Source organism: Ambystoma mexicanum, chromosome 12, assembly GCF_040938575.1.
Source record: "Ambystoma mexicanum isolate Mex_15411 chromosome 12, UKY_AmexF1_1, whole genome shotgun sequence".
Taxonomy (NCBI): domain Eukaryota; kingdom Metazoa; phylum Chordata; class Amphibia; order Caudata; family Ambystomatidae; genus Ambystoma; species Ambystoma mexicanum.
Window position 1 is genome coordinate 115380201 of NC_090936.1, and position 13585 is coordinate 115393785.

General features: G+C 45.9%; 1 protein-coding gene across 3 annotated transcripts in view; it reads right to left on the minus strand.

Moving 5' to 3' along the window:
- Positions 1–2405: 2405 nt before the first annotated feature.
- Positions 2406–13585, minus strand: part of SCUBE1 (signal peptide, CUB domain and EGF like domain containing 1) — a 2600196-nt gene continuing 2589016 nt past the window's right edge. For all 3 annotated transcript variants that reach the window (XM_069628128.1, XM_069628129.1, XM_069628127.1), the window contains one exon: positions 2406–3499. In XM_069628128.1, coding sequence (XP_069484229.1) covers positions 3347–3499 — 153 coding nt within the window. In that variant the 3' untranslated portion in view covers positions 2406–3346. The remainder of the gene's footprint in view (positions 3500–13585) is intronic.

Sequence of the window (13585 nt, forward strand, 5' to 3'; positions counted from 1 at the left end):
TCTGTCCTCTCTAAGAAGAGAGCCTTCATCCAAGCCCGCTTCTCTACGGCATTGAACAACTCGGCCGAACTTTTCAAAATCTGCAAGGAGCTGGCCAATCCTGCTACAGTCTCTACCTCTCCTGTTCCCTCCCAGACCCTCAGCACAGCCTTGGCATCTCATTTCACCACAAAAACTCAGGACATCCTGTCCACCTTCTATTCCTCTACCTCCTCTTCCTCCTCCTCTACCACTCCTGGCTCATCTGAGGCCGTCTCTCCTCATCCTTGCTCCTCATTTCCTTTGTACACCCCTGACAATGTTGCTAGTCAAGTCTGATCTATGAAAGCCTTGTCAAAGCAGGTTCTCCTCTGCTCATCCAGAACCATCAAGGACCACATGGACAACCTTGCTCCAGCCTTGGCTGATTTCTGCAATCACTCCTTTGCCACTGGAACCTTCCCCTACTCCCTTAAGCACTCCTTTGTGCACCACCTTCTAAAGAAACCCTGTGCCGATCCTTCCTGTCGGGCTAACTATCGCCTGATCTCCATCACTCCTTTCCAGGACAAACTACTGGAAAAGCTGGCAATCTCCCTGCTTAATCTGCATACTGGATCTGTTGTTTATCTCCACAATCACCAGTCTGGCTTCAGGGCTGCCAGAAGCACAAAAACTGCTCTCCTGAACACCCGTGAAGACCTGCTCTCCAATCTCTGTCCTCATTCTCCTCAATCTATCCTTTGCTTTTGACACGGTCAATAATGCATTCCTGCTCAATTGCCTCTGTCACAACCTGGGTATCACTGATCAGGCCCTGGAATGGCTGACCTCCTTTCTCACCGACCAACCTTCTCAGGCCCAACTGGGGTCTTTCCTCTATTCTATCTCACTCTTAAATTGTGGTATTCCCCAGGGGTCGAACCTTTCTCCCTGGCATTTCAACCACTACCTAGCACCTCTTGCCCACTGCATCGCTATTTTCTGCTCCAATTTCCACCGTTATGCTGATGACACGCAGCTCTCATTCGGGCTCCACTCAGCCACCTCTACTCCTTATCTCATAACAGACTGTCTAGCCGCAATTCAGGAATGTGTGCCACCAATGATATCTGCCTTAATGCCAGTAAGACTGAAATCCTCCTCATTGGAATACCTTCTCCCTACTTTCCTCTTTCTCTCTCTCTAGCCGCCCACACTAGGTCCTCTTCCTTCCTGTAAGGCTAAGAACCTTGGTGTAATCTTCAACTCCACCTCTCCTTCTCTCCTCACATCTTTGACGTCTCTAAGAAGTCAAACTATCAGCTGCGCCTCCTCAGAGGTATTCTTCCTTTTCTCACTTTCCTCCGGAAGCTCACTGCCTTCTAAGCTCTGGTCCTCTCTAGGCTGGACTATTGCTAATTCTGCCTGCCTCTACTCTTCGACCTTTACAATTTATCCAAAACAGGACTGCGAGACTTTTCCTTGGCCTCAAGCCCAGGGATTGTATCTCTCCAGCTCTGAAATCTCTTCACTGGCACCCGTGGCTGCAAGGATTAAGTTCAAGACCCTTTGCATTGCCCACAAGGCTTTCTGGGGCCTTGGACCGCTCTAACTTTCTCTTCCAAAACATCTTCCTTCTCGAGCTCTCTGCTCATCCACCTCTAACTCTCTGAGGGTCAGATGCTTCTCCAAACAGAGAAGGGGCAGATCTCTCGCCTCAGTTGGGGCCTCCCTGTAGAACAGCCTCCCTGCCTCTCTCAAACTTGAGCAGAATCACCTTTGGTTCCGGAAGCAACTCAAGACCTTTTTTGCTTCCGCTTTCTCTCTTCCTCTCCCCTGCTGATGTCCCCGACTGCTCTCAGGACTGGTCACCTGGATACCCTCTGAACTGGGGCCCGGGCTCCTGCATGTCCAGCTGCCCTTGCACTGCCTCCGGGCTCCCCCAACACTTAAGGGTTTGTAACTGCGACCATACTGTCCCTTCTCTCTGCACTTATGAGCCACCCGCTAGCTGCACTTATTGGGTTACTTGCACTTCTCCTTCCCCCTGCCCCTGGCACTTCTCCTTCCCCGCACTTGCGTGATCTGAATGACACAAGGCGTAGTAAGATCGTTGTTTTGTCCTCCCTTTGTTTCCCCCTCGTCTTGTTGCGCCTAGAAACACTTGTGTACAGACGCGTTATAAATGCCATATATCATACATATCATTGGGGTGACGCACATACAGTATATAGGAAAGGGGACGGACGTAGGAGTAAATATAATTTCAGAAAATAAAATGGAAGGACATAGGAGTAATATAATTTCAGAAAATAAAATGCAAAGATCATTGCCTGTCAGTGATGTTGAAATGCAGAAGTTGGTTGTATTCTAAAAAGAAATAAACATGAGCAGCATAAAGCCTAGTGCATAAATGATGCGACAAAATAAATAATTGTGACCACTTATTTTCATAAAATGATTTTATATTGGAATAGATTGTCCATGGGGAAGTCATTCCATTATCACAGCTCCATACATTTTAATATAACTGGCGTAGGTCATAAACTCTAGCAGAGAATAATACAGACTGGTTTAAAGACTTATGGCCTGATCATGTGTACAAACTGAGAGACTTCAGCAAAACTCTGATTTGCAAATAACAAAGATACCAATATCTATTTTGTACACACAAACAGAAGACTATCAAGAGTATACTAGATGTTTTATGTCATATGAAAAATATCCATGTGCTCCAAATGATGTAACAATTGTACAGTATGCTTCGTCAAGGTTTTTTTCGAGAGGCGTTCCCAAATGCAGATTTGACTTATTTTTCTAGAAGGCTGTACAATGAACAGTATTATTTTGGAACACTGAAGATAGCATGACTGCACCTTAAATGCACATGGAACAGGATACTCAGTCACCTAAAATGGTGATTTAGTGTAATGCATTCACTAAAAGCTGTTTATGTAGAAGTCCCTCTTCCCCATGACAACTGAAAATGTACATCATTCACTTTTATCCCAATGCTTTTAAAAATAAACTTCAAGTGCAATTCAAATTCCCATAATTGATTCAACTACATTTGTGTTGGTGGTACATATTAAATTGGATTGAAATCGTTATCCTTTTCCAGAAACAATGTACAAACAAGAATTCAGAAGTAGTGCAATCCCAAAATTGGGTTTTCAATATGATAGTCTCATAGTACTGGTTGTGTTCTTCTTTTAGCACGTGAATTCAACTCTAAATAATGACTGATGGGGATTATAAAACAATTTGGAAATTGACTATTTGAGGATAAATATATGAACATGAGCCCTGCTTTTGAAATTAATTCTATTATTGTGTGCATATAACATTTGCCAGAAACACAAACATTATTTAAGTGGCCACTGAGCTATTTGTATGGTCGTAGAAATCTTGAAACTTTGGACCGCAGAAACTTCATAAACGATCTTGGAAACATCTCCTTCGATTCTTGTGCAGTATACTTGAAATAGTTTTGAGGGTGTGCCAACACATCAAAGAGGGTTTTGATTAACTTCTTGTCCTATGAGGGGGAAAAAAAGGAACAAAAGACATATTTTGTGCATATACTTTTTCTTGTATTGATTCTGGCAAAGTTATCACACTATGTTATCAATAGTTGCTAACATTTTATTTATGAATATGTTACGTTGATCTTGCAAAAAGAAGAAACATAATTGAAAGCATATAAAGGCATTGATGTACTTACAAAAGGAAACCAATTCCCCAAGTGGCACTTTCAGACATGGGAGTATTTATTTAATCCAAGTTGTGTCTATTATTTGGCAAGTACTGCCACCATATGCACCAGAACTGACACATTTATGGAATGTCGCCATCATATGCCCAGGTATTAAACACCATTTTTCACAGGTGCTGTGTCTTATGCCACATCTCTCTCTCGTTCTATTTGGACACTTGGGCAACTGAGCAAAGCATAATCCAAACCTAGAATAACCATAATACATTTTTTATTCTAATAGAAGGTTATTGTCTTGTACACTCATCTTGTACTCTTTCAAAATACTCTTATTGGAAATGGAAGAGGACAAATAGCACCCATAAGGGTTCTTCCATGCTTTGCAAAAAGCCAAAGAGCATTTTGGGAACATGAGAGTTTTATATTTGACAAATATGTTTGTGATCAAAAAGGGTGAATGATTGATTCAACAAGTACAAGGGATCGTATTTCTGCAGGACTGAAATCTCTGCACTGGCTCCCAGTGGCTGCGAGGATTAAGTTAAAAAACCCTCTGCATTGTAAACAAGGCCTTCTGGGGTCTGGGGCTGCAATACCTTCAACTCTCTCTTCCTAAATATCTTCCTTCTCGAGCTCTTTGCTCATCTGCCTCCAACTCCCTTAGGGTCAGTCGCTTCTCCAAGCAACGAGTTGGTGGCAGATCACTCTCTTCGGCAGGGGCCTCTCTCTGGAACAGCCTTCCTGCCTCCCTGAAACTAGAGGAGAACCATCTCCGGTTCCGCAAACACCTCAAAACCTTCCTCTTTGCTTCTGCTTTCTCTCCTCCCCTCCCTTGCAGAATACAGGACTGAAATTGCACTGGTTACCTGGCCACCCTTTCTGATCTCTGGCACAGGCCCCATAAATTACCCACCTGCACTGCCTCCCTGGCAACCCCTGCACTTGGGGACCGTTTTTCTGTATCCCTTCAGTCCCCCTACCAGCACTAATGTCTGCACTTCCTTGCACTTGCCACTAGCTGGCTCTTTTATGTGTCTTATTTATTCCACTTCCCATGTTCTGCACTTTCCCCTCTCCCTTCCCCCTGTGCACTTTCCCTTTCCCCCCTTCCCATGCATTTGCGCGATCTGAATGACACCTGGCCTAGTAGGATCGTTGTCTGTCCTCCCTTTGTTCCCCCCCCTTGCCTCGTCGCAGCTTGAAACACTTGTGTATAGGCGCGTTATAAATGGCATATCATATCATGTCATATCATATATCATATCATACATTGGGCTTGATGCTCTTTTTAAAATTCACAGCACTCACCCTAACTTTAAAATGTTTGTAACATTGAACCATATATATCCTTTCAGTCAGCCTTATCTTTTGGATGCAAAGATGAAATGTCTGTAACATAAGATACTGCACTAAAATTCAGGAGATTTCTGGACATTTTTTTTTTCTTTTCCGGCACAGTTTGTTTGCCAGATCGCAGGCTATCTGTGCATTGGCAAATGAGCATGTAAACAATTGTTCTTAGCATAAGCGCATTATATATACAGGATTGGCATCATATGCCCAGGTGCTGACAACTATTTCCCAAGTATAGGCGTGATATGGCCAGATTTGTGCATCATTTGTTGGGTGTTGTCAACCTTTACCCAGGTATGCACACAATGTTCCTGCTATTGCCATTGCATGCCCATGCATCAGCATAATGTACAAGTCATGTATTGCCATCATCTGGCGTTGAATACCCAGATACTTACACCATTTAAAACATATGGGTATAATTTGCCCAGATATTCACATTATTTTCCAAGTATTCGCATTTTAAGTGCCATTTGTCGAGTACTTTCATTCTATGAACATGCACTGATTGAAAATACGTAGTTGGCCATTTTCAATGTGGCGCTGCACTAAATAGGGATGGAGAGTGAATGACCCAAAGATAAAAAAAAATCCCAAATAGGCCAAATAATCAATGCACCATTTGCAAGGAAAACAACATTTTATTACATGCAAAAGCATCAGACGGCGCTGCACTAAATGGGGATGTAGAGTAAATGACCCAAAGATAAAAAAAATCCCAAATAGGCCAAATAATCAATGCACCATTTGCAAGGAAAACAACATTTTATTACATGCAAAAGCATCAGACGGTCCCCGCCGACCCGACCCAACACGGAGTTCGTCCCATCCAAAGAAGTTACATCTTTTACAGTGGAAAAACGCACATTTACAGAACTATGCATAAAAAAAGATTACAACATGATCCTGCACTCCCCATTGGCTTCCACATATACACAATTCTAAGTATCCCCTATAGCCCATTACCTTATTGGTCACACATTATCTAAACACATTCCCATAAACGCCTGACCTACTATATCGTCACTATGAAACTTAAGAGTTGATTAACTACCAGGCACATTGTTACCATAATACATTTCTGTTACAAATAGAACATTCCTGACCATCACGTGATGTGCACACCTCCGTCGGATCCTGGTCAAAATGAGAATAGCGAAGTCAACTCTGCTTTGATAATACAATGGTCCTCCTCATTATACCAGACACTGTGGCATGCACTAACAGCTCCTCATCCTTGTCGATACATGTATTGGCATCACCTCTACTCCTCCCCTCCCAAATCATGTTACAGCCCTAACACGTCTGCTCCCTTATTTCTCTGGGAAAACAGTTGCCCATGAATGATGTGATCGGGGCACCACTCTTGTGTCACAATTTCGCTTATTTATTTGTCTCTAGAGTGCAGCGCCTGCAGTTCAAATAGAATGACCACTCTTCGGGTGAGGGCAGTAGTGCTCTAAATCTTCACCAAACCTCTTAGCATCACAGAACCCCATGCCATGATCACATGAATTTAACCTTCAAAGGGCGCATCCCTACCCTTCCTCCCTGGACCCAACATTCCTTTCCCAGCTCCTCTGAGCTCTGCAGCTTTGCTCAATTAACTGTTATTGGTACAGCGTGGCTGCCTGTGACATTGGCATCAAAGCTTCTCTCTGGTGGGAAAGAGGGGGCTGGTCTCAGGGTTAACTGGTCAGAGCCGCATCTCCATGTTGAGCCTTTTATCATTTCCAAAAACACACCCTGCAACATGCTCTAAAATCCAACATGGCGGAACTCTTGCAACCTTAGCCCTCGGACCTCATCTTTACCGCAACACTTCTCTGACTCAATCTCCTTCACCTACCTACTCGCACATCCCTTAAAGCACAACACTGTACACTGCCACTAAATGCAATATACACCACCCTATCTTCAACCTCTGCAACCATAGCATGAATACACTGTTGCTCCTTCTGTATGGCTACATGGTGTTTCTAATATGTATCAAAACTAACTACAAACAGGTATATGTGCATTCTGCCGCGGCCAACGATAACTGCTATCTCTAGGCCACCTGCTTTTATTAATCTGGTCTTTGGAGTTTTATCTTTCAAAGCTGCGAGCATTGCTCTCCTTGTCCTTTCTTTCTCTTTATTTTATTGCTTAGATCATTTTTACTATGGAGTGTTTAGAATGTCATTGTTGTGTATTGTTCTTATTCCTTTTTCACATTTTAGTGATATTTGAGCTTTTATTAACTTGAAGGTTTATAACGGATAAAGGTATTTTGAATGACTGGCTAATATATTTTTTGCAGTCTAAATCTCTTTGCCTGTCTATGACGTTGCACTTGCATCCCAACAATCCTCCGTTTAGTTAACACTCCATTAACTAAACCAGTTTCCCTTCTTCTATAATCATTGGGCCTCATTCTGAGTTGGGTGGTAAGGGTTGACGGTCACCGGTAATGATGCCAGTGCCGTTAAACCCTTACCGCCCAATTCCGAGGTCCCTTAGCGGGACCCGCAAAGGACGTGGAGCACTTGGAATTGCAAGTGCTCCTCTCCCAGGGAGAACCGCAGATATTTCCGATGCAGGCTCCAGATCAGGATATGCATATACGCGTCCTGAAGGTCCACAACGCTGAGCCAGTTGCCCCTCTGAAGAGAAGACTTCATTTGGCAGGGCGTGATCATCTTGAATGTCTCTTGGGGGAGAGAAAGGTTGAACTGGGAAAGGTCTAGGATGGTGCACAGGCCAGCCTGGTTGGGTTTGGGCAGGCTCGCCCGAGCGATGGACAAAACCCACCGGGCTTCGGTGATGGTTTGCCACGCCTCCAGATGAGACGAGATTCGTCCTCCCACCAGAGTCTCATGTGAGCACCAAAAAATATCATTTTGCAGACTTTTCGGCGGAGAGACTACCTGTCACTGAAGAGGAGGCTGAAGACCAAGACAAAAAACAACCTTGTTGCTGTCTCCGACGGGAGTTACCTCTCAACAGATCAGCCCTAGGAGACCTGCGGTCCCAGAAACCTCTGAAGCCTGAGGAGGACCGAGACTGGGATCCAGATCTCTGAGCGTTGACTGGAGGCTTCACTAGCCCTGACAGAGACTTGCCAGTTTGCATGCTCGCCTTAGTCTTTGTAAGCTCATCATCCGTTGAAGAATGAAACAACTCTTTGCCATCAAAAGGCAGGTCCAGAACTTTATCTTGGACCTCCTTCGAGAACTTGGTTGCATGAAGTCAAGCTTGACGAGAGGTGTCCATCCCCAACATGAGGCCTTGAGCTGAGATGTCGACATGGTGCGCAGCCTTTAAAGTACTCCCTCATGGATCAGTGTTCATAAGACCTTGAAACTTCCCAAAAAAGGCATCCTCTGCCGAAACATTAGGTACTGGAATGGGCAGAGGCCGCTCATGAGGGGTATACCCCCATGAACGTAGGGAGGAAGGCTGCCAAGAGGGCCCGCCACCAACAGGGTCTAAATAGACCAGTGGGCAGAAGTAGGAGGAAGCAAGACCGTATGCGGTAGTGGCATCCGAGCGCACCAGTCATAGGAACGGCGGAATGGATTCACATTGTCCTGTGGACAAGGTTGTCCACCAAAAAGAAGGTTCCCAACACCCGCCGTCGATAGCGGGGGAGTGAGGGAAGAATCCAAAATGGCCGCTGTACACAACACAGGAAGGCCTGCCATTTTGTGAGCATCTGAGGAGAACTGCGTCACATGTGTGGATGAGACAGGTAACTTCACAGACTGGTAGGGGACTTGATCAAAACTTTAGCCTTGACACAAGGATCCTCGGCAGAGCCGGTACTATCAGGCCTGGGATGCTTACTGGACATCCTGTTGTGACCCTTTGATTTAGCCTCCAAGAGAGGAATCTCAGCCAAGCCGGTAACAGAGGAGAAATAGTCAGCAACCTCTCCCTGTGCCCCGTCAACAGAACCGGTAACACCACGAGCACGGGAAAGTTGAGGAATCCACCTCACAGACAAGACCTTAACAGGTCTCTCAGTTCTGTCGGTACACACCTTAGCCTCGGTAAGAGGAACCTCGGAATAGAGTCTGGTTTTTATAGCTCCCCGAGAGTGGTTAAGAACCGTGGTTCAGTACAGAAAGCCTCAATAGAGGCCTCAGGGCGAACACCCCGGTGTCTGTATGGGAAGCTCCAAACAAGGAGACCTTGGAGCGAGCTCCGGTACCCAACGCCTCAGCACAACTGGGCTGGCCATTAGTACCTGAGTGCTGAACCTCGGATCGTGATCCGATGTCGGCAGGCCCCTCATGGGAACCCTCGGAGAAAACCCTGGTACGCCTATCAGGCCTGCAAGGCACATCAGGAGAAAACCTGGTAGCAGAGCTTTTGAAGCCCCTCCCGGACCTGGAAGACCCGGGAAGGAAACCCCCGGGCGAGGTGCCCTGAAAAGTAAGGAACTTACCGGGCGACTCTTCTTTCCGTCGATGAAGAGTTGAAAATGCGGTGGAGAAACTCTCTGGAAGATCTCCTCCCACCGACGAAGACAACGCTGAAGTGCCCGGACAGAAAGGGAGTCACAGTAGAAACATGAGTCCCAACAGTGATCCGGTCCCAGACACTCCAAACAGAGAGAATGGGGATCAGCCCTAGCCAAGCGACATCCGCAAGAGGAACAAGCGACAAATCCCAAATGATCCGGCATAGACGGAGCACTATGCGACCACAGGAGAGAAGGACAATGGGAAAACAAAAAGTCTTCAGGTGATGCAAGTGCGTCCAGCCCCGACCACGCGGAGAAAAGGACCAAAGGGCGATGCTAAGGAGAGCGCGATTACGGCCGTGTGCGGTACCCCACATAAAAAGAGAAGGACACATTTTTCAATTTTATGCTTTTTTACAAAAAGTACTTCGGTCCCGTCCCACAGGACGGAATGTCCCAAAAGTATGGAGGGAAGGGGACGGGACGTAGGAGCAAGGGGTTATGAACTCCGCCATCATCATTGCACTCTTAGGCAGTGTCATGGAGCAGCATTGTAGAATTGTTTGACAAACAAAAAAAAGTAAGAAAGAATACTACAATAGGAACCAGCACCTGTATGGCTTTCCGCAAACAAGACGGTGCCCATGAAAACATTGAATCCAACCAGTCCTCAGCACTCACTCCAGCTTCCTTTTCCATGGCAATCCGCATGTTAAGGATGGCCCCTACGGCATGGGTCAAAGATCCATTGTCCACATCATTATGGGTTGGTATGTGCAGCAAGATGTTCCTATCTTCTTGCACACACACCCTTCCATTGCCGTAAGTAGGTCCAGAACATACTGGTTCTGTAAGAGTCATGAGGTGAATAGCACGTAATTCTGCTTTTATTGAATTGAGATCCTGCTCTGCCTGTTTTGATATCTGGAGCATCTCCCACTTTGTTATCTGAAGCCACTTTGCATTGGCTGCAGTTGGGATGCCAGGCACAAGGAGGGAAGCGAAAAATGATTCCGTCTTTGTGAACAGATGAAATTGCTCTGGAATCACTTTGAGCTTGTCAGAGGAGTCTTGGGACCATTAACCTCTTTTGTCAGTGGGTTCTCTGAGCGGTGAGCACGCTGCTTGGGGGGTGGTTCAATTGCAACTGTGGGTGGCATGTTTATGACAGTCAAATGTGAATCTGGCACTATGAGGACGGCTGTTAGGGAGAATTCTCTCTAAGGCTAATTTCCCAAACCTAGTGAGTCCCCCAGCAGCTTTGCTGGATTTTTGGGGTTTATTTTTTTCTCTCCTGCTAAGAGTGAGATTCTTTTGCTCCCACTCTTAGACATGATTTGAGGTGTTCCTTTAACTTTCCATGTGTTTTATGGGCTATGGGGTCTTTTACTCCATAGGGTCTCATGTGTTTTTTTGATGTGGGTTACACAGCACCCTCTGTGCCGTAACCCAGGGGTGTCGTAGCGACCCCCCAACATAGACTCCATACCCTGGGACCGACCACTGTCTCCCAGGGCATGTAAAGTCACCATTGGCTTTGCTAGTCCCAAATTATTAACAGAAACCAGTACAAACCATCATATTGTGGACGTACTGGTCGGGGCAATTCGATTGCCCCGGGGTCTGTTCTTCGAGGGGGCACGTCTCCATCCCCCCTGATCGAGTTTTGGCTGGTGGCAGTGGATACTACTTTTTTATATTCGACCGCGAATATATCTCTATGGGATTTTCCCATTGTTCGAGGCTACCAACTTTAATTATTTAATTCTTATAGCCTCGAACATACCGCCGGTTTATTTATTTAATATTAATTCACTGGTTGGTATTGGTTCTCTTCTGTGACTCCAGCCCAAGTCGAGCCCTTTGTTCCACTTTTTGGCGGGCTTCTCCACAGAAGCCTCCAAAAGTGGTGCCACTCTGTCTGGGTACCACAGGGTGTGTGGGAGGGGGTTTAAGCACCCTGGACTGAGTTACCTTGGTAACTCAAGTCGCACTCTTGTGTGACTGGCCCAAGTGGTGAGCCGGCTGGCTCACCACTTAGCATGTTTGATTGACAGCTAGGCTGAGTGAATGGGGGTGTGCTGCATAAAAGCAGGGCTTTGGGGACTGGAACTTCAGAAGTCGCCACAGGACCTAAGAATCCGAGGAGGGAGAAGCGGAGCCGACCTGCAACAACGACACCACCGGTGGAGCCCTACTGAACCGTCCCACCACTTTTCCTGACAACAGAGGAGATCTCCAGTCCGGAGAGTCTTCTTCCTTTGACTGGTGGGGATAACCAGTTTCGCCTTCTTTTCACCTTCCTGGAGCATCTCGTGGCCACCTTGCCCGTGCCAAGCACCCCGGCAACCGGAATACCATGGTTTACCACTACCGCAAAGAGAAGGGTAGTACCTTTTAACCGGAGGGCTCCGCGGCTGGTTTCTTGCCTGGCAGTGGAACGACCTTCATCTTTCCTCCACGGCGAGACCTCTTCTTCCCCTGGACGAGACACCGACTTGCACCTGCTGCCAGGAACAACTGCCCCCGCTGGAGCTTCCTTCTCACTTAAGGTACTGTGTCCCGCCTGGCTTCCCTTGCGACAGATCGTTCGGGGTGACAGTAAAGCCTCGACTTTCTAACCTGGGCTAGCCTGGGACAACCTAGCTAACTTTTCCTGACTTGAATTTCATCCTTTTTGTGTGAACTATCTACAAGACTCTTTGGGCATAACCCCACTGTGTGAACCTGGACCCCTTCTGCTTGCTCTCTCCAAGAGTGGGCCTTGCAATTGACTTCCTTGCTCTCCAGTAGAACTCTGCCTATCCTGCCTTACTGTGGTTCTTTTAAAAGTATTGAAACTTGTGTGCTTCCTTAACCCTGCCTTTTTCCTCCCTTTCTTTACAATTTATTAGTGTCATCTTATGTTAAGCGCTCTCCTCTGTCTGAAAATAAGTGGTGTTTCTCACTAAGACTTGTCTAATAAGTTAATAGGGTTGTATATATATGATAGTGACTGTGTGCTGAATTTACTCACCTCGTTTTTGCTAGTGTAAATTACAAGTTAATTTAATAAATAATTATATACTTTTACACCAAAGCTCTGGTCAGTGTTTGTTTGTACTACTGTGTCCCTGTACCTATTGTGTATACTCTGCATACTGCCTAACTCTTCTTGAGGGAAGTCTGACTGCTCAGCCACAGCTACCAAGTGAATCTGTGTGGTACAGACTGCTACCAAGTGGGTTTACTGCCAAACACCTGTAGTCTTAAATCTTTTGCAGTGGTCCCTAAGGGAACTGCACAGGTTTCTGCCTAACAATGGCAAATGTAAGGTACTGGGTGAGCAGACACCTCTCCAGTATGGGGGAAGGTGGAGATAAGCGTATTGTCTGCACACCCAATAGAAATCCATTAATGCGGAGGTGCCATTAGTCAGGTTGGGAATAAACAAAGTCTTATTGAAACTTTCATTTGTGCCTACGAGTACAGTGCCATTTCCTCTGAAGCAAAAAGAGAAGCTTGTCAGTATTTGCACCTTAGCAGACTTATTGTTCAGTTCGATCCAGGTGAGATTTGACACATAAGTGCTCCAAGTTTTATAACATTTCTAGTTGACACGTGCCACTAAATCTTCCAAGAATCCCAGTAGACCCCCCTGCCGTAAAGCTCACTAGTCCTTTCACCCATCTGTCATTGGAAAACAGTGCACATTCCAATTGCAGTAGTAGTCTTATTTGGCAACCTGCTTGCTCTTTGTTCTCGGCACACTCGCTTTCATCTCTGTCCATTATGACTGCCTGTACATGTGTCCTTGAAACAGGCTTTGTATTATGCAAAGGGCCAGGTGCACTAAACATTGAGCTATAAGAGGTGCCATATTTTGCGGGATAAACAGTTTGGGCATGCCTGTTGCATACAGTAAGAGAGCAAATGTAGCAGCTCTCATTTGACTTCCCTCATGTGGTTGTACCAGATATTATCTGTTTCAGGGTGGTGCAAATCCACAAAGGTATCCAAAAGAACTCTTGACATCCATTGGGGGGGCGTGGCTAGATGGCCACGTAGGAGGACGTGTATCCCGGTGCTTCTGCTGATCCGACGGTGATCCGGAGTCTAAATGAGTA